Source organism: Poecilia reticulata, chromosome 9 (assembly GCF_904066995.2).
Source record: "Poecilia reticulata chromosome 9, P_reticulata-male-v2, whole genome shotgun sequence".
NCBI lineage: Eukaryota > Metazoa > Chordata > Actinopteri > Cyprinodontiformes > Poeciliidae > Poecilia > Poecilia reticulata.
This window is the reverse complement of record NC_088838.1, coordinates 35,509,968-35,531,611: the sequence shown is the minus strand read 5'-3', so window position 1 is coordinate 35,531,611 and position 21,644 is coordinate 35,509,968. Positions and strand designations below refer to the sequence as shown.

Sequence of the window (21,644 nt, the reverse complement as noted above, 5' to 3'; positions counted from 1 at the left end):
GCGGCATTGTTTAAAGCTCTACTGACTGACTCAGGTGGAACCGTGTCATCCTGATGCTTACGTCATTTATCCATTTTTAAAGTCTGTTTAATCCTACAAGCCTGAATAATTTATACCTTTCTCATGTTGTGTAACTAACGCTCTGCGAAAGTCTTCATCACAAGATCTCATATTATTTCTGGATGCCTTAACATATTAAAAAAAACTCAACAAACTTTAACCAAAATGTTCCTGTGCCAGAAATGTTCATATTTCAGTTAAATCCCAAGTGGGCGTGGCCAAACTGCTCCACAGCGTGAGATGGACAAATCTGAGGTCGTGGAGATCTGAACCCCTCAAACCCAGAAAAAACTGTCCCTTTGAGGTCCCACCTAAAATGCATGGGGAGGCGGCCATTTTGAGTCAAAGGGAAAATTTTGGCATTTTTTCATGTTTACACCTTGAATTTAAAAAAACTCCTAGGGAGTTTATTTAGGGCTTTAAAAGTTATTTTAAAAAATTACTTTTCGGACATGTTCAGGGGGCGTGGCAGAGCGGCGAACTTGGCTTCCTCGCCAAAGGTTATAACTTTCACATAAAAAGGTCAATTGGCACCAAACTTGGCGTGAGTGATCCTGTTGGGATGCCTGATGATTCAATGTCATCATAGTCTGACGTCATATAAGCCCCGCCCCCTCAGAACAGGAAGGGACTATTTTTTCTTGGATAGCTGCATCTCAGGCTCCCTTGACATAATCAAGGTGATCTTCAGATGACAGATAACAATTTGGTCTCACTTTCTTTAAAGCACCAAGAGTTTTCAGTGGAGGGTCGTGGCGGCCAAGTTATTGAAATATGAAACAGTAATTTGTTCAATGGTTGTTAGGGGGCAGCTTGTTGTGCTGCCATCTGCTGAGTACTTCAGTTGTACTGTTACATTCTGAAAAAACATAGAAACGCCTGTTCTCATCAACGCCATTGTCATAAGTTTGGCTGTAACTACCATCTTTCAGCCGACCTGCACCAAACCCATTACGGATCGTTGTCCACCCTTTGGTGGGCGTGGCCTAATTCCTCCACAGCGCCCCTTTAAAAATTCAGCCAAAAGCTATTCTTTGAAAGACGATCATTTGTTACACATCTGTATCTAAGCAAAATCTACCAAAGTCTTTTGCAGCCTCGGTTCCTACCCAACATCAAGTCAGCCATTTTTGGATCAACGCCATGTTGAATCTGAGTGAACTTTACCTACAGCGATTCATCTGCAGAATCACTCAGCAGTCAACATGTTTTACATCGAAGCATGTGAAGAGGAGACACCAGAAAATAAAAACAAGAAAAAATGTTTTATGCAACAACATTCAAATGTTACTTCAGAGATCAGAAACATAAACATCTCGTTTTCACCTGGAGCTTTAAAGCAGGAATTAGTTCAGATTCTCTAGAAAACAGAACTAATGACAAAGATGAAAACGTTGATTTCAGATTCACTTAGGCTTTTTCATGCTGTTCCAGGATAAAATGTTTGTAATGGAGTTTCAGCTGTTTTTCATCAGTTGGTCATAAAAAACCTGAAATGAACTAATTTTAGTTTCATTTTTTCATTTTATGGGGAACAGCTTGTTTCTTCTTCTCTGGCTGAAATGTTGGTCTCTGTCCAACACACTCAGTGTGTGTGTGAATCTTGCTGACAACCATCTGACGCACACTCCCATGCTGCGCCTGCTGCAGATGGAGATGTTGTTTCCATGACAACCCGTAGAGGAACATGATTTATTTAAAGACGATCTCTGCTCCTCTTCTTCTGCTGCTGCCGGATTTTTAGCTCGGTTTGTTCTGAAGTCAGCAGAAGCTGCAGTGAAAACGTTTGTTTCAAACAGTTCAAGTGTTTCTCTGCAGCAAAATAATATAAAATATTATTTCCAATCCTCATCCTGTCATGAACTGGCTGCTGCGTTTATTCACTTTGGACCGATTTAAAGCTGAATCCTGAAACAGACCAAGCAGCTCTGAGGGTGGAAGCAGCGACTAACAAGATGGCTGCCGAGATTATCCGTCTTCATTAGAGAAACCAGACTGTTTCTCAGCAGGAAGTCCAGACCGCTTGTATGAAGCAAAGCATAGAACAAATGACTTCCTGGAGGCATGTTGATGTTTTAGGTTGTAACGTTTGTAGAGCCATAGCTCGATGCTAAGCGCTAACTGGACGGTGTCTGCGCTGTAAGCCACCATCTTCCACAGTAAAGAGAGAAGAATCGATCCGACACGGAGTGAATGGTTTCCTTCACTGCCTGATTCTAACCCTCCCATTCTGCCTGCAGAACCAGCTCTGTGGTACCAGACTGTAGGAACCTCTGGACTCATCAGAACCGGTCAGGTCTCTGATGGATCTGATTATTGAGGTTTCCTGTGTGAGATTATAATCTGGATTATCAGGGAATCTGAACAGCAGAATCTGATGTCTGGTTTGGATCAGAGGAAGGATTTTAACTTCCTGATAGTTTAGTCTAAATCAGGGTTTCAAACTCCAGCCCTCTGCTGTCCTGCAGGCTTTAGATGAGCCAGAAAACACTGGAATGAAACGGCTTCATTTCCTCCTCCTGGTCTGGATCAGGACTCCAGAACCTTAATGACCCGATTGTTCTGTCCAGGTGGTTCAGCAGCAGGAACATCTGAAGGTAGCAGGACTGGAGTTTGACACCGGTGTCCAAAGTTTCAGTTCTCTGGTAGAAACGTCCTGATCAGCAGGTCCATGTTCTCTAATCAGCATCATTTGATCCTGGTGTGTAAAACTAAAACATGCAGAAACTCCAGGACCGACTGGGCTCCACTGGTCTAATAATCAATAATCTGGAGATAATCAGTTAAAGCCAGTTGATCACTAAACTTTCCATCTTTATTTGGTTTATGGATTTTATTATTTTAATTCTGAATATCAGTGGAAAGGTTCAAAAATTCACATTTAAGAGGAAAAACTGAAAGAACCAGGCAGCTCCTCTTCCTCCTCTTCCTCCTCTTCCTCAGATAGCCCCTCCCCCTCTCTACACTGGGGCTTCTGGTTTCTCTGCTGCTTTCAGCCGTTGCATCATCGCAGGATACTGGGTGGACTGGTGAGCGGAACCGGCTCTGGGCGGATCGGAGCTGATCGATGATTTTGGGAAGCGGCGATGGAGTCAGAGGAGAATCTGCTGAATGTTTTTCTGCAGCTGCTGCTGATCGGCTCTCGCTTCACTCTGGTAACAGAACTGAAATGATTCTCTTCATGTTTGATTTGCTCTTTTACCTCCCAGATTTTCTCAACATGAAATTGTTCTTGTTTGTAGTTCTCAGAGAAAATACAGATATGATCACAGACAAGATCAACATTTTTTTTATATTAAATATGTTTTTCTAGCTTTGATCCCATTTAATGGAACCTCAAAAATCAGGAACCCAAAACAGTCTGAGTTAGAAATATGTTAATAAAATTAAGTTTTGTTCCAATTACTAATAATTAAAGGATAAAACCAGAAAATCAAATGATTGAGAAACACTGGCATTCCTCCATTACTGAAGAAATAAAAACATTCAGCAGGTTGTAAAGAAAAGCTGAAACATTTAAACTCTAACTGACAAACTGAAAATTAATCTGCTGCATCAAAAACTACATTTTATTGGATCAAAATGCTAAACAGTAAATCTTCCGTTTCTAATTTTATCCTCCTCAGTGTGAGTTTTAACACTTCTCTAACACATCCGTCCGTTTTCCAGCCAACTGAGCTGCTTCATCTGCAAAACTATAAAAGATCCAAATTAAGAGAAACCAACGATGATGGGCAAGTAAAGAAATAAAAACCCAGAAGCTGAACGGCTCAGAAATCCAGAAAATGTCTTTATTTCATTGGTTCTTTAAGATATTTCTCTGTTAGACATAATTTTGTTTGATTATTGATTCTTCTGATCAAATATGTTCTGATCCATTTCACGCAGTTAAACAGTCCAGCCAGCAGAGGGCAGCACATTTCTAGAAGAGGGATTTGGAAGATATTTTTATCATTTTGTCCCACAGGGTCAAACCTAAACGTGGCTCCCCTTTAGACCCAGAGGGTCCAGAAACTTCTGGACATTTTCCTGGTTCAATAAATAATTTCAAATGTAAACATGATTCTGTGGATGTTGATGATATTCACCTATTAGGACGGAGACGTGGCATGTTTTCATGTACAATCAAATTTCAGTTAGATTGGCAACATGATCAGCGCCGCCGGGGCCTCAGGCCCCCAGCATCGCTCTGTTTACGGCAGTAAAGATGGCCGCCGTCTCTGGATGCAGCTTCTGATCCGGTTCTGTTCGGATGTGGAGTCCAGCCAGAACTGGTGTGGTTGGGATGTGATGCGTTCACTGACTGGGACTGAAGAACCGACAGATCGGTTCATTATCATTTTCAGACGTTTAGATTCCGTCTGGATTCTTCTGCTGCAGATGCGTGTCGGATAAATGCGACGTTCACCCTGCAGACGTTTGAGGACGTCCAGACAGTTTATGGAGGGGAACTGATCGCATTTTATTGGATGAAAAGATTTGAATCAGCCGTTCAAATTGGATCTGGGTTGAGTTTGGGCAGTAAAGCAGATTTGGGTCTTGCTGAGTAAATGTTGCCTAAATGAACAACGGATCCAGACCACAGTTGCATGTCTCTTTCCTGGAGTCGTTGTCTTGTGCTTTAATATAGTTTAAGTTGTTCTTTTTTAGACTGTAAGAAAACAAACTAGAGAATTAATTTTAACAAATGTGTTATACGTAACATAAAAAATACAATAGTGAAGGACTAGATGCGTCCTTGGTGGAGAACCTTGGTAGCTCAGGAGGTTCTGTCTGCCTCTGAGCCTTTGCCCTGATCGGGTGACGACCCGTTTCCAGTTTGTTGGATTTCTGCTGGTTTCGCTGCTCCAGACAATCTCAATGTTACCAACTTTTTAAAAAGTTTTTGTTTTGGCTCTCATGGCCTTTATTTGAAAGTGAAAGGACAGGAAAGTAGGCAAAGAGAGAGAGAGAGGGAAGACTCAAGGCAAAGTCCACCAGGCTGGGACTCGAACCTGTGACAGCTGGGCAGAGGACCAAGGCCTCCCCATGTGGGCCGTGGCCAAGCCCTGCTCCACCACAGCACCCTGTCGATCTGTCGCTTCTTCTTTTCCGTTTTAAACTTTCCTGGCTTCCATCTGAGATCATCTGCTGGTTGGAGGAAACCCACGTTTCACATCGTCCTGATTTACAGAAGCTGTTTCCAGTTTATTCAACTCAGCAGTTAAGTCTTATGTACCAGTTTCCAACTTACGCTCCCTTAATTTATTAAGGATTTTATGCGTTGTTGAAAATTAATTTCTGTAGTACTAATTTATTTTAGTTCAGCTTCAGTCTGAATGTGAATGAAAAAGGGAGATGAGCGACCGGGGCAGCGTTCCCTGACGCTGGTTGTTCTGTTCAGGCGGGTCCTTCGCCCCCGGAGGAGGGATGGCAGGTCTACAGCTCGGCTCAGGACTCTGAAGGAAGATGTGTTTGCACGGTGGTGGCTCCACAGCAGACGGTGTGCTCCAGAGACGCTCGAACCAAACAACTCAGACAACTGCTGGAGAAGGTAAAACCACTGAAAATGAAGCTTCCTTACATGTTATCACTAAAATCAGCTGCTCACAGCGTTACAGATGTTAACAGATGTTGGATTAGCTTGATGCTAATAATGGGCCTTTTTTCCACACGACAGGATTCAGTGTGTTTGTTCCCATGGAGCCACTTACCCTGTATGTCTCCACTGACAAGGACACTTTTTGCACAGTGGCCATCATTTTGGTCACTTGATCATTTGACCTTTATAGATGCTACAGGATACTTGAGTTTCCCATGTGATGAATAAATTGCTGTCTTCCATGATGTAATATTTGAAACTAAAAGCATTAAAACCCAAATCACAGAATCCTCTTCAATATGGAAATTCAAATAAATTCAGTCACTGGACTTGGTGGATTTTCTGAAGGTTCTCCAAGCAGCAGGTCCAATTAGGACAAGTGGAAACAAACAAGTTGGACAAAAATCTATGGTGCTGCTGATGGACTTTCACTTGTTTGATGCAATTCATCTCAGTTTTTATGCTGTTTTTCTTTTCTCTATAGAACAACATGAATGTGTATTAAACTGCATCATTATATGCATAGGCGTAAATCCCGGGGATCAGGGGGGGGGGGGGGGGGTCCGGACCCCCCAAATCTTGGAAAAGTCTAGAATTGTCCCCCCAAAAAATAAAATCATTGAAGAAATGTTTGCATTTAAATAACATCAACATGAAAAGGCAAAAGATCTGCCATTTATCTCAGAAAAAAAGAATCAATTTTTAGGTCCCCCCCACTATTGTTAGAACAATGGTTCAGTCCAACTTGAAGGAGGAGCAGCAGCTGAAGGTACCGGTTCCGTTAGAGCCGCTGAAGAGGAGCTAGCTGTTAGCTGTTAGCTGCTAGCTGTTAGCTGCTAACTGTTAGCTGCTAGCTGTTAGCTGCTGGCTGCTAGCTGTTAGCTGCTAGCTGTTAGCTGTTAGCTGCTAACTGTTAGCTGCTAGCTGTTAGCTGCTAGCTGTTAGCTGCTGGCTGCTAGCTGCTAGCTGTTAGCTGCTAGCTGTTAGCTGCTGGCTGCTAGCTGTTAGCTGCTAGCTGCTAGCTGTGGCTCTACAGCACTAATAAAAACCCTACAGTAAGTGAATTCTTAAAGCAAAAGACATGAAACACCTTTTATTTACCTTCACTGCTCAATAGGAAGAAACACATAATCAGTAAAGATCAGAATGCAGTTTATTATCTTATTACTTTGGCTGAATCCTGATAATCTGCCTCGTTAGAAAAACTGCTGCACTGCTTTCATAGACTGAAGCTTTTTTGTCAAACATCTCCTTGATATTTAACTTCTAGTTAATTAGAAGAGTTTGAAACGGGAGGAGCTCAGAGTGGGAGCTGAAAACGGATAGAAAAAACTGAATTCTCTTTATTTCTCACTGTCGTCAACGTAGAGCCTTTAAAAGCACAAAATAAAATATTTTTCTATATAAACCCTCCCAGATCATAAGTGTTATGATCCTCCCAGATATTAATTTCTATCTACTTATTTGTTCTCAGTCATCCAGGAAATGTCATAATTAAAAAAAGGGTTAAAAATAAAGCAACTTAAGTTATAATTTAAATGGGCCATAACTTGTATTTATTTATTTCAGTAAATCAATGTTTACTAAGAGCAGTTATTCATTAACGCTTTTTTATTTAGAACCTTAAATGTTGTAAAGGTGTAGCAGCGATTAGATCATTAGAACAAAGATCGAATAGAAGCAACATTTAAATTTGAGTTTTATTTCTCAACAGGCTGCTTACTGAGAGAAACACGTTTGATGTGCATCACTAGTCAGTTTTGGTCCTTAAAACAGTTTAAACCACATTTTACGTTACATTTCACTGTAACTTTGCTGACCCCCCGTTTCTGGTTCCCCCCAATAATGAGATGGATCTACGCCCTTGTTATACGGAAACTGAATGAGCGCTCGCTGACACGCTCAAGACTCCTTCTTTACTAGTGATCAGACAGGAAAGTGGGCGTGAGAGTGGGAAGACATGTGGCAAAGGTCAACAGGCCGGGACTCGACCCTGTGATGGTCACTTTGAGGCATGTGCTGCATTTCAGCGTCGCGCCGCCGCCGGTCCATGATTGTTCAAAGGCTACCAGTCTAAGATGATCCTGCAGTGGGATTTTTGTCTTTGAGACAAGACGGTATGAACACATCAACCTGGTTTTGTATTCCATTCACAAGCTGCTGATCCTTTTAGAATTGTTTCTAATATTTTATTTAAGGCTCAATGATCTGACACCTCGTTATCCTGCAGACCCAGAGCTCTTGATGGTTCCCAGGAGCTACTCCACTCCCGGTTCCTGGGAACCATCTTCCACCATCTGTAAGGTCAGATCTCGTCTAAAACCCCATCATTAGGCAACCTTTGTTTGACTTCATTGACTTTTCTGTTGATCTTTTATTTATTTTTGCACTTTAGTGTACCTGTGCAGTTGTTTTTAAAGTGCATTATAAATCTAAAGGAAAACATCGTGATGATTAAGTTGAAACTGTCAGGTCTGAATTTTAATGTGATCCCAACAATAAAGGGTCGCAGAGATTCAGCTGCTTTACAACAAATCCACTTGAATGATTCAGGTTTTAAAGCTGCAGCATGGAACTAAAGGGACAAGTACATTTTTCACCATTTTCAAAATATGAGTATGGAAAACTGTCTTCAAGATTACAGTGGCTGCTCTCTCTGTCTTGATGAAAGAGTCAAGACACTCTCATCATTCAGGCACTGATGAGTGTGTTGAGGGTTTCTGCTTCCTCCTCTGTGCAGGATGTGGCTTCCTGCTGATCAACCAGGAGTTTTTCCCAGTGACAGACAGCTGACTCACTGGTTCTCTCTGGGCTCTGTGAGGTCCAACGCCTGCAGCTTCTTTTAGGACCCATCTATGGCTTCTCTTCATCCATTTGCTTCTAAGATTCCTGACTCGGGGACCAACTTCCCTCTGGACCTCCACCATCTGGTGGAACTGTATTAGCCTCCTGACTGTCTCCAGAAGATCTCCAGTCACCCAGAATGGGATATAAATTTGATCTGGATGTCCACCAGAGGGCACCATAGGGCTGGTTCTCAGCTCATCAGTCCCTCCTCACAGGTGGTGAAACCGTCGCCCCATGTTTCTCTGGTGCAGGATGCTAAAGTCCTCCAGAGCGTCCACCCTGCAGCTTTCAGAGGCTTCCCTGCTCCAACACACCTGAATCAAATGAAAGTGTCGTTACCAGGTCTGTTCAGAGCTGAATGGCTGCTGATGAGGGAATTCAGCCGTTTGATCCCGGTCTGTTGGAGGAAGGATGCATCTAAAGGGTGAAGGTCAGCAGCGCTGGACTTGAGCACCTTCTCTGAAATCTCTGTGGACGTTTAGCCAGCGACGGCTAGATGAAGCTTTCCAAGCCAAGGTTCGTTACCTGTTACCTCTTTGCTCGCTGGTGATATCTGCTGTTACATTAAAACTGTGACGACTTCACACTCAAGTCATACTTCAAAAAATACTAGAACGTAGTAGAATATGCAATATGTCACAATAACATTTTTATCAAATCATGTGAGGTCTTTTGAACCCAACTTAACTTTGTTTCACCAAACCAGGACTCAGGAGTCGGGATCAGAGGAAAACCCAGGCTCGGCTCCATCAGGTCGTCCTCATTTCATCTGTTCAGATCAAACCGAGTCCATCCAGACTTCAGAGTATCAGGAGCTGCAGACCAAAGAGATGGATCACAGATTCACTGCTGCTCTGCTGGATAACCTGGATAATATGCTGGTCCTCACGCCAAGCAAACATCTTTTATTGAGGAATTAGAGCCGATCATAAAACTGCTGCTGCAACAGCAGATCGATTAAAGCATAATTAGCCCAAATTGTATATTTCCAAACCATTATGAACTAAAAAATGTTATCTGTCATTTGCTCAAAAAACAGCTTTAATAAATTAAGTTAATATTATAATGACATCATGTTGCTCTGTTTTGCTAAGGGGTGCAAACAATTTACAGACAATACCACAGAAGAAGAAATAAAAGGGAGGGGCTTCCGATCTTAAAGTAACACGTTTAAAACAGTGACAGACGTGTTTCAGTAAGATAAAGAAGACAAATAATCACAAAGACATTTTGTGTAATTATAACAAAAGAGAATTACAACCAGGTTACACCTGCAACGTTTCCACCATCCTGGCCCCAGGAGACGTCGTGTCGTCTAACCCTCCACTCAGCCATCTGTCCATCTACTGCAGTAGATCTACGCTCTTCTAGACTCGACGTTCTCTCATTCCCACTCGCCTCCTTCCCAGTGAACTTCCAGTCCCATGTCTCCAGCGTCCAGGATCAAGAATCATTCTGTTCAATAACCCTTTTACATCTAATTATTCTCCTGAGAGCATTTATGAGTCAGACATCTGAACAAAACCCTGACATTCATAGTCTAAACCCAGAATTATCACGGTGTTGATCTTTCTCTAACCCATCCATTGCTTTCATTTTGGAGCTGAAGTTTTCTTGTTTGTATTTGACTGTTTAGCCTTCGTATGTCATCCTTCTCCTTCCAGCTGTTTGTCACCCTGTGTGTATTTATGCATCGTCGTTTCCCTGACGGATCCTTGCGTTTCAAGTTAAGTCCCTATGAATTATGCATTTTGGGTTCCCACAACACAGAATGACCCAAAACAGAGGAGACCAAGTGGGACCTGGAGTTCTGGCCCCCTGCATGTTTTAGTTTCTCCCTGGTGGCAGAAACTTCCTCCTCAGCAGGTCGACGTTCTACTAATGAGCATCATTGGATCCAGGAACGTTAAACCAGGGAGAACTAAGACATGCAGGATGCCAGAACTCCCACTTTGGGCTCCACTGACCTAAAAGATAAAAACGGTACACAGATGTCAGAAAATGCACCTTGAATTGCTTTGATTAGCCGAGAGACGGAGAGCTGTGCATCCAAACACGGATCATGTTCTGCAGTTGTTTTCCTGACTTATTTCCATAATGAGAAGCTGAGAGAAAATGTATTTGATACATTTTCAATATCTGATATTTACTCAGATAAAGATGTTTATCTGAGTAAATATCTTTATCTGATATTCAGTCAGAGCTACTGACGGCTAAAGGAAAAAAACTCAAATAAGAAATCAAACGCAGTGGAAAGAAGCATTAATGGTGAAATGAAGACCACAGACTTTGACATTAATCATAAAACTAGAATTAAAATGCAGTTTTGTATGCGATTACACTGATGGTTTCTGTCTGCAGTAAAATACCATGTATTGATTTTATTCTATGCAGGTTCAAAACATGAGTCAGTCCATTGAGGTTCTGGACCAACGGACGCAGAGGGACATGCAGTTTGTGGAGAAGATGGAGGTGCAGCTGAAAAGTCTTGAGAACAAATTCAAACAAGTTGAGGAGGGTCATGAGAGCAACATTGCCAGGCAGTACAAGGTACCAACACAGCAGCTTGTCAATGACTGAAGAGGCTTTAAGTTTGAAATCACAGCAATTAATTGATGGCTTGTATCATTTAATCAAATGTTAACATTTTGATCAATTCAATCAAGCTGATCTGAACTGCATGGTTTCACCAGGACTTCACTGAATCTTTTAATCAATCATCTGAATCAGACGTGATAATTCAGCCGGGACGACCAGAGAAGCAGCAGCACACACTATTGCTAACGCTAATGCTAACGCTAATGCTAATGCTAACGCTATCCCAGAGGAATTGCTCGTCTTATTCTCTCTGACACCGTATGCGGTGCATATATATGTGTAGCACGGTACTTTGTGGTTTTTATGTTTGTGTCTATTTTATTTTAGTCTTTTTACTATTCACTGCATGACTGTTGGTGCTATTAAATATGTAAATTTCCCTCTTTGGGATAAATAAAGTATTTATCAATCTGTTATTGGTTTGTAAACAGCAGATCTGCGCAACTTGACTGCGGAAAGAGCCGTGGAGGCCACTGGTTGCCATGGTTACCTGCATCAATCTCACTTTTTGAGCATTAGCTAGCATGCTGCTAATCAGTGTACTACAACTTTCACAGTGACAAAATGAGTTATTCTACCAAATTAATGTTAGTGAATGAGATGTGTGTTAATACAGACGAGTCGCTAAATTATTAGATTATTATTACTAAAAAATGACTATTATTAATAAATGTATTCACAGTAAGATCATCAGCTCTGAGATATGCAGTATAAGACAAATTACTGGTGAGCATTAAAGGCAGAGTTTTCCTAAAATCAGTTTTTATATATCAACCAATCAGCTTGTGTCTGTGCATTTCAGCATCACGGCGTTTCAAACAGCTTTAATCACAAAGTCCTGCAGCAGAGAATCAACAATCAAAACGTCATTCAATCCATAACTGATCACGTTTCTGATCAACCAATCAGGTTTAGTCTGGATGTAAAGGAGCTCAGGGTTTCAGCTGTTTTACACTTTTCTGGAAGTTTGGTCCAGATCTGTGGTGCATAGAAGCTGAAAGCTGCTTCTCCTCGTTTGGTTCTGGTGCAGAGCAGAACCAGAACCAGAACCAGACGGTGTGATAAAAATAAAACCTCTAGCACCAGATGCCCCAAAGCTTCACGCAGGAGTCGCATCGGATGAAGAGACGATTGTAAATTATTTCATTAGTCTCACAGTAAAATTATTAAAATAGAAAAATATATTCCGCCTACGGTCTGAAGGCGACATCGACTGATGATCCTTCTACTGATCAACCGATCGATATCATAAGTACATATAGGTCCAATGCCACAGAGTTCTTATGCAACTTTGATCAAATTCATTAATTATGAAAATACTTTAAAAAGTTCCTTTTATTTTTCTGTCTCAGTCCATTAAAGCCAAGATGGAGGAGCTGCGTCCTCTCATCCCGGTTCTGGAAGCCTACAAGGCAGATGCTCTGCTGGTCCGACAGTTTAAAGAGGAAGCAGCCAATGTGACGGAACTGCTGGGATCGCTGCAGGAACAACTGGGAGGACTGGACTACCAGGAGGTCCACAGCCGGGTCATGGACCTGGAGAACCGTCTGCGCGCCTGCATGCAGAGGCTTGGTGTGTAGACTAACAGGAACTCTCAGCTCACTAGTGTTGTGAAACTTGGTCTCAAGACTGTTTGGAAAGAAGCTGCGGGTCTGTAGGTGTGAGTTTCCCTAAATGTTCAGGCAGTAGTTCAACTAACTGGGTTACATTCACTCAGCGGGGAAACGGGACAAAACATCCAACCTGTGAAACTTCCAATATGTGCATCTAATAACATAAGTAAAAATAAATCAAATGCCACATGACCTTTCAGATGGCAGATGCTTTGAAATGATGTGAGACGTTCAGAAAAGGCCAGATGTGGTAAATCAGGATGTTAACACTGACTGAAAATTATGATTCTATATTTATGAAAGATTTCTCAGTAAAGCACATCATGTTACAAGTGATTGTAAAAACAATTAGTTTTTATTAACATCCTTTGTGCTGTGATCTTTTGTTGGCTCCCAGTAACAAAACTCTCCATCCATAATTATTTTCATAAATCCAGCACTGCTGCGTCTCAGCAATGTTGTGGGGATGTAAAATGTTCCCGCAGATCAGGTTTAATTAGCAACATGAACAAATCTGAATTGATCATTAAGACCTGCTGTGTGAATATAGGTTCAGTCTGGAGATTAGCTGGCTAATGAACTAGCGCAGGTGGGATGTCTCGTAATGTGAGGATCTGAAAACCAATTAATTTTGGTTTTGGACTTTATTTCACCTCTCACAAAGTCTTGGTCTCTGGTTAGGCAGTTTTATTTAATCACACTTGGATCTTTTAAAAGTTGTGTGACTTTATAATGACCAGCAGAGCTGTTGGCGTTCAGCGTTCAGGATGTGGCTGAGACTTGCATTCGAGTGGCTTGTGGCAGTGACCATATCAGTATTTTATATATCTATATTTTTATGACTAAAACTGAATAATTGATGTAACTATTTAGATATTCACTTTAGATCTACCCTTTTCACTTTATCACTTTAGTTTTGTCATGAATCTCTTTTCATTCACAAACATTTGGGCTTAGGGAATTCAACCTCAGCTCTCTGCTCCTTGTTACAATAAACATCTGCCAGCACAGCTACCAGTGGCTAACAGCTACCGATGGCTAACAGCTACCGGTGGCTAACAGCTACCGATGGCTAACAGCTACCGGTGGCTAACAGCTACCGATGGCTAACAGCTACCGGTGGCTAACAGCTACCGGTGGCTAACAGCTACCGATGGCTAACAGCTACCGGTGGCTAACAGCTACCGGTGGCTAACAGCTACCGGTGGCTAACAGCTACCGATGGCTAACAGCTACCGATGGCTAACAGCTACCGGTGGCTAACAGCTACCGATGGCTAACAGCTACCGATGGCTAACAGATCTTAGGCAGGAGCTTTTTTCACCCAAACAAAGAAAATGGATCCACAGAACTAACCGTGTTACAACTTAACATAATAATGTATAGAGATATGGCTACATATATATAATGATATCATGTCGTGACTACATTGTAACCAGGGGTGAAAGTAAGGGGGTACGGCAGGGTGCTGCTGCCCCTAAAAGATTTAGCGGGGGTACGCAGTACCTGCAAGAGAGGAGCGGCTGTCTGCTGTAAAGAATCAACGGGTTCACTGGGCAGCTCTGAGTTCACCACTAATCAGCCAAGAACAATCTAAAACACGACTTAATCAGTTAATAAATAACTTTTTTCCCATTTCATATTGTTTCTGAACTGATCTTTGCTAGAGCAGCGGTGCGACACGTCGATAGCGGAAGGTTTTGAGTCGATCTCAGCATCAGGTGACAAACTGAACCAGGAGGCTGAGAGCAGCATGTCCTCCTCTGATTGGCTGAGACCAGCACGACCTCCTCTGATTGGCTGAGACCAGCACGACCTCCTCTGATTGGCTGAGAGCAGCACGACCTCCTCTGATTGGCTGAGAGCAGCAGATCCTCTGATTGGCTTAAAACGTTCAAAACTTTATTAAAGAACAACAAAAAATCCACAAAACGTGTTCAAATTAATGACCCAACAACAATAATAATCTCAGTGATTATTGTTTCAACAAGGTGTTGCGCAATTCTGTGCGTTTCGGTTCCATTATTAAAATAACAGATCAGGAGATTAAAATGAACTAACCAACCATCTCTGTGTTCATGAGGTTATTAATGATGCAACATAAATATCAAGCCTGAAAACCTGATATCATAACGGACTGAATGTTTTATTTTTAACGTAATCTCTGGTCGGCTTGTGGAGCGCAGGAGGTTGCCATGGCAACGGCTGTGCTTCAATGACAGACAGAGAGTAAAAAGGTGCGATTGGTTTAGAGCTGATCACCTGTTCAGGTTGTTTTACCTTTGCTGTGACTCATCACAGCCGCTGTAGTTTCTGAACGTCCAATAAACGTTCTTGATCTTTGTGATTATACGTCATTCACAACAAACATCAAACACGGTAAATATGTTTAAGTATTTAACAAACTAATGGCTTCTACCGCCATAATTATGTGAAATTAAATTAATTGTCTAATATAAATAGTTTGGTGCTTTGAGCTCAGAGTCTGAGAGGATTTTCCTTTATAAACAACTTTGTTTTTCGCCTCTTATTTAGTGGAAATATTGATGTTGATGAGATTTTCTCCACAATAATAACCTTTTTCAACCTTTAAAGCTCCACTGTTGAAAATGAGGCTCTAACATTCACAAATGAGATAAAATCCAGTCCAACATCTGGTTTGAGGTGATTCCTCTGGAACCTGTTGGAGGAAAAACATCCCAACTTCAGAAGATGAGCTTTAACCTAACAGCTCTGTGGTTCCTCCTGTCAGTATGAGAGTCAGGGTGAGGAGGCGCCATGTTAGGAAGAGAAGCTGCAGGATCTTCAGAACCAACAGGTCATGATGCTGGGCTACTGATTATCCCTCTGTCTGGACACAGGACCAGTAGAACCAGTTTAAAAGATAAAATGAATGGTTATATGCCAGACATGGAAAACTGGGATGCTCTCCATGCCATGATGTTCAGGATTTAGGTCTCATGGCATCTCAAGGTGTCAACATTGCAGCCAGTGGGCTGAAGGAGGAAATACAGCTTTATTTTGTAGCAATTCAAGAGATACCAGCTTTTATTGCGTTGCAAAAACTTAATCAACACAGAAACCTTTTGTCATAGTACCCCAAGAATTTAAAACTACTTTCACCACTGATTGTGACACGGTTGGTTCTGTGGATCCATGTTTTGTAAGTCAGCCGAGAGGTTTGCAAGTGAATTGAGCCAATCAGAGACAAGGTGTCACCGCAAGGACAAATGTTTGAGAAGCACAGCGAGTACTTGAAAGAAAGCAGAATTTTTGAGTACAAGCATTACACATTTTGAGAAGAAAGACATGAAGTCCTGCTTTCAAAGTGAAAATGTGTTTTCTCAGATTATGGCAGAAAAGTTCCTCCATACAGTTCTCTTCTAACATTGTCATTTTGGGACCACAAAAATAACTTCTGTCTTCTGGAGACATTTCTGACCCGTTCACTCAGTTTAGACACACGAACACAGTCACTGTAGTGGATTTTGGTCATGTGGGCAGAACAAAATAAAAGATCTTTGTCAACAACATAAATAGTAGTAGATGCTATGTGAGATGGTTTAAGCTCACATAGTTTAAACCATCTCTGCAGGGCAGGAGCTCAAACCAAAGGGGCCCATCCAACCGGACAGAATATGAACAAACAGCTTTCAGTTTAATAAACATAAATGACTAAATGTGACACAATCAAAGCTAACGAACATGTAGAGCATAACTATGACTATGTAAGATATTTATTACTCATTTCTTTCTGCATTTTGTTAAAGGAAAGTTTTTCAATATTCAAACCAGCAATTTATCAGGATATGAAACTCAGAGCTGGACCAGCAGACATATTTACATAATTACACTATTAAAGTATAAACTAGGGCTCAATGCAGCCGTTCAGTGACTGTAATCTATAGCAGATCTGCCTGTTGGCTGAGTGGAGATGAAGACGGTCAGGACAGCAGAGCTGCAGCAAACTTTACCTGGACTGCAGGAAAAAGACAAAAACAAAAGCAAAATGTAACTGTTAATGAATGTCACCATGAGAAAAGCTACTGAGTTTTGCTTAAAAAAAAATTTTTTTTTAAATGTAATCACACATTTTTGACTCATGAAGTGAATTTTCTTTTTTCCAAAACAAACTTATTTGCGCTTGTCAGAAATATTTTCTTAATATTCTAAGTTTTTGTTTGTGACTCAAAGTTTTGCTTGGTTTTTTCTCCATTGATTAATTGGGAAACAAATTTAACTTCATACTCTGAGAACCAGAAACTTAAAGTCTGGTTGAGTTTTTCCTTCATTAATGATAAACTTTTATTACATTCATTATATCCATCATGGTAATTCAGGGTGAGTTATTGTTAATTCTAAATTAATATCCTTGTTGGACTTTTATTTAAGTGTTATTCTCCTTCAGGATACATTTACCTAACGCCAGAATAAATGAAATGTACATCATGTAGCAAAGGAAGTTAGAAGATCTGACATGTATCCATTATGAAGATGATCGGTTCTGGACGGGCGATGAGCCTTATGGCATAATAAATACTGAAGAATGACTGAAATCATTAAAGATACAGGGAAGAAGCTTTTAGTTATCTAGCTTTACTAGCAAAGTCGTTAGCTATCAGCTAGCTAATAGCACAACAACAACAGCCTGTATGATAAAAATAGTGAATGATAGATAAGAACAGTTTCTCCTCCCCTCAGTAGTTCTTCAGAGAAAGGCAGACGCAGAGGCCTGTCAGTGTCTGTTGTATTTCATTACCTCTCTGCTTAAACCGCGACTCTGAGCTGAAGCAGAAACGATACTTCAACGTTTTCCGTCATCTGACAAGCAGCAAGTCTACTACACTTTATTCACCAAAATCTGATCTGTGATCTGGAACGTTCGCTACGTTGAGCTCCAGTTAGCCGCCTCATCTCACTGCGAGAGGCAACTGGGTCATGCGTCACGGGCAAAAGGTCAAAGGTCACAAGGTGATCGGAGGGCTTATTATGTTAAACAAAAAAGAAACTAAAAAGCCAAGAATTGTAGCACATGCTTAGGACGTAGTAATACAAAAAAATAAATAAAATAAAAATTGAGCAAAACGGCACTTTGGGGGCAAGGGGCAAAAAGGGGCAGGTGCTCAAGCCCCCCCAGCCCCCCCTCCCCCCCTCCCCCCCTCTGCACGTGCCTGCTAATGGGATCAAATAGCCTTGAGGTTCTTCACATAGGTTCATTCTTTGCTTGGTTAATGACTGACATGTCATGTTATGCAAGATCTGAAAATGTTAAACCAAAGTCTGCCTTGAAGACTGAGGTGTGTGAATCTTTGAGTTTTTTTCTTAATGTTTCCCACCTTTGGACCCACTGACCTTCCCATTTTGACTACATGGATGCTCTACTGTCTTTGACCTCTTTGAGTCTCTTAGTTCATCTTTTCTGGATGAAATATCTCCCATCGATCCAGTCCCACTTTATCTTTTTTAAGACCTTCAATATCTTTGCATTGTGTGTGTTTGATATTCTAAATACCAGTTTGGAGATTGGGATTGTACCTGCAGCTTTAATCATGCTGTCATGACACCACTGATGAAGAAGCATAGTGTAGACTGCTCCATACAGTGTGTGATCATTGTAGGCCACTCACTAAGCTCCCTGTTCTCTTTAAAATCTTGGAGAAATTGTTCATTGTCAACTGAAGTCATTCTTGGATGAAAACTGTATCCTTGAAGTGTATAGTCTGGGTTTAAAAACAGAACTTAACTCCCTTTTCAGCATCACTCCTGACAGAACATTGCTAATTCTGACAATATTCTGGAAAAGAAAAAAGGAAATGGGACGTAAATGTCCTGTTCGAAAATGACACCGGGGTTCAATACCTTGAGGGCAACCTGACGGATCAAAAGATCTTTGAAATCTTAACCAGAATGTCAGACCAGGACTAAAGGTTAAAAGATAATTGCAAAGAAACGGTGAACATGTAAATGAAGCAATAATGTAATGCGAAACTACAACTAATTTCATTGAGTGGCAGCAAAACCCCTCTAATGTAAATAAACCTATGTGATCATTTTAAAGTTAACATTCTACTTGATGTTATCTCTTCCACATTTTATTGTGCCATGTCTAAATGTAGTTCTGTATTTTTACAGCTTGTGGGAAACTTACAGGAATATCAGAACCTATTACAATGAAAACATCTGGGTCCAGGTTTGGCTCGTGGATGACCGACCCGCTGGCTTCAGTTGGAGACAACAGAGTAAGTGTCACAACTTTCACAACAGAAACCACCAAAACAACAAAGGACAGTTTGTCTTGCTTTGAATCTTTCAGCTTTGGAAATGTGGAGTGTTGAATTTTTAAATTAGCTTTATCTCAAAGGCCAGTTGTGAAGAATTAATGTCTAATTTATTGTTCACAATACATTGGAAAAGTGTATTAATTTCATCTCCTGTTGCTAATCTGAAAGACACTGAATAAAGTTGGCATAAATGCAAATGTGGTGAGAGTAAAAAATGAAGTTCACACAGTGATCCAACCTACCAAAGCATTTTACTCATGTTGAAGTTGATTCTTAACCAAACCCAGAATTGGTGTCCCTGGTCAATAATCAATGACACTATTAAAGATCATCTAAACAGTTAAATGGCTTTTTCTGCCCACAGGTTTGGTACATGGATGGTTATCACAACAACCGCTTTGTCAGGGAGTACCAGTCAATGTATGACTTCATGACAACAGATAACTTCACGTCTCATCGCCTGCCTCATCCGTGGTCCGGTACTGGCCAAGTTGTTTATAATGGATCTATTTTCTATAACAAGTTCCAGAGTCACACCATAATCAAATTTGACTTTAGCACGTCACTCATCAGCCGCTCCCGCCAGCTTGACTTTGCTGGTTACAACAACATGTACCATTACTCATGGGGTGGGCACTCTGATATCGACCTCATGGTGGACGAGGGCGGGCTCTGGGCTGTTTATGCAACCAATCAAAATGCTGGCAACATTGTGCTGAGCAAATTAAATCCAAACACTCTTCAAATCATCCGCAGTTGGACCACCAACCACCCAAAGCGAAGCGCCGGTGAGGCCTTCATGATCTGCGGAACGTTGTATGTCACCAATGGCTACTCAGGAGGAACTAAGGTGTACTACGCCTTCTCCACCAACTCCTCCACCTATGAATACATCGACATTCCCCTCACCAACAAATACAGCCACTTGTCCATGCTCGATTACAATCCTAGAGACAGAGCACTTTATGCCTGGAACAACGGCCACCAAGTTCTGTATAATGTAACTCTTTATCACATAATACAGTAACTAGACATGGTTCCTCTGTGTCACAGTTTAATATAATATGATTCTCACATAAGACTTTACGTTTCCTCTCACAATTTCTGACTCAAAGACACCTGTAAGACAAAAGCAATTATTCAGATCATTTATGTGCTTCCAGGGCAAACAGGGTCACTGACTGAAACTGTAGATCACAGCTGAAGAGAATCAGAAAACGACTGTTCCTCCTTCTACCCCCGTCTGTACTACAGTTTTAGAGGCGTTTCTTAGCATGAGGCACTACAACAAGATGTCGGCGTGTGAATCGTGAACAAATAGAAACAGCACTTAGAGCTATGGAACTCAAAGTATTTCTGATTTTATACGTTTTTAAAATTGTCACAACACCAAATATTGTATTAAGATGCATGTTGTAAATTTTGCAAAGACCTTTATCTTTTCATTCATTAGTCATATAAACATTAAAGCTGGGCTGGAAATCATTAATCAAGCTGTTAAAAACATTTCTATTCTCAAAGACTGCTATAAAAAATGTAAGGAACCAAAACGTAATGAAAGTGTTTCTAGTTTAAGAAACGAAACATGTTTTCCTGGTTTTTGTAATTCCTCAAGTCCAGACATTTTCTTGGTACTGAAAATATGGAACAAAGTACTGGACTGTTAACTTTTAGATGTTACAATGTTATTTTATTGTTACAGATTTTAGGAAAGGGACTGATTCCCCTGAAACGGTTCCTTTTAACCTCGACGTCATTTGCTTTCTAAATTACAACAAAGTGTTTGAATAAAATATATGTATTGTTTTGGGATTGTTTGCATTTTTTTCGTATAACTTTACGATTCCAATTCAAAATGGAATTTTATGATTTTTTTAATGTAACATATCAAACAGCAATAGCTATTGTTCTCTTGCAAAAAAGTATTGTTGGAACTTTTTGTAGGAAAAGCAGAACTTTAAAGTCTGTAACTTTTCGTATGACTTTCTGTGCTAAATGTTTAGTTTGTGAAACATACTTTCTACTGAAATAAACCTTTTTTTGCTGAATAACAAAAACCCACATTTATTTAAATGATAATATTTTATGGTGTGTTTCTCTGGGTTTTTTTACATACAAGCAGATTTTTAATAGATTCAGAAAATTACATTTATTTATTGGCTTGTGAAATAATTTTGTTCATTTTGGTGTTCGGTGCCATGTAAAGAAATCCAAATGGATCAATTAGTTATACATATGATCAGCAGTTTTGACTGTTTATTCCATTGTTTTGTGTAGATTTTGTGTAACCATTAATACCAGTTAAGAATCGACATGAACATTTTCACTGTTTTGTGTAGATTAAGCAAATAAAAGTGGGAACTGTGCAGACGTGTGGACTGAGGAGTTTCTGGAATTTGTGGCCTTTATTGCAAAATGATATGGGGGTAAAGATTACCACGAAAGAAGGGAAGAACCTGCAAAAAATGACTGGAACTGAACCAAGAACTGTGAAGTTCTTCACAAGCTCCACATGGTCTAACAAGTGATCCACCAAGCGAAATGGATGAAGGATTATTCCCACTGCCGGTTCGCAAAAATGTTCAGAATAGCTTTGCTGGGTGAAAAAATTGTGGGAGTTTTTGAAGTGATTCAGGTTCCAGTGAGTTCTTGATAGAACAAGTT

At 40.7% G+C, this 21,644-nt stretch overlaps 2 protein-coding genes across 3 annotated transcripts in view; both read left to right on the top strand.

The window, feature by feature from the left end:
- pierce1 (piercer of microtubule wall 1) overlaps positions 1–226 on the top strand; it is a 3,359-nt gene extending 3,133 nt beyond the window's left edge. The window contains 1 exon segment of the mRNA XM_008402552.3: positions 1–226. This exon segment is cut by the window's left edge and continues 242 nt beyond it. The gene's annotated coding sequence lies outside the window, so the exon portion shown is untranslated.
- A 2,793-nt stretch (positions 227–3,019) lies between these two features.
- LOC103460396 (noelin-like) lies at positions 3,020–21,346 on the top strand. Of its 2 annotated transcripts, XM_008402553.3 has the most exons (6): positions 3,020–3,215; positions 5,444–5,593; positions 10,883–11,038; positions 12,439–12,658; positions 18,832–18,938; positions 19,345–21,346. In XM_008402553.3, the coding sequence occupies exons 1-6, from the start codon at positions 3,147–3,149 to the stop codon at positions 20,005–20,007; spliced, it is 1,365 nt and encodes a 454-aa protein (XP_008400775.1). In that variant the 5' UTR covers positions 3,020–3,146; the 3' UTR covers positions 20,008–21,346. The 2 variants fall into 2 exon arrangements, with proteins under 2 accessions (XP_008400775.1, XP_017158780.1); XM_017303291.2 differs by lacking the exons at positions 3,020–3,215; positions 5,444–5,593 and adding an exon at positions 6,642–7,945.
- The last annotated feature ends 298 nt before the right edge of the window (positions 21,347–21,644 follow it).

Bases quoted from the DNA above. Each gene is read 5' to 3' on its own strand.
- LOC103460396 (XM_008402553.3), top strand. From the start codon at position 3,147: ATGGAGTCAGAGGAGAATCTGCTGAATGTTTTTCTGCAGCTGCTGCTG. The intron at 3,216-5,443 runs GTAACAGAACTG...TGTTCTGTTCAG, and splicing joins TCGGCTCTCGCTTCACTCTG to GCGGGTCCTTCGCCCCCGGA. The intron at 5,594-10,882 runs GTAAAACCACTG...TATTCTATGCAG, and splicing joins TCAGACAACTGCTGGAGAAG to GTTCAAAACATGAGTCAGTC.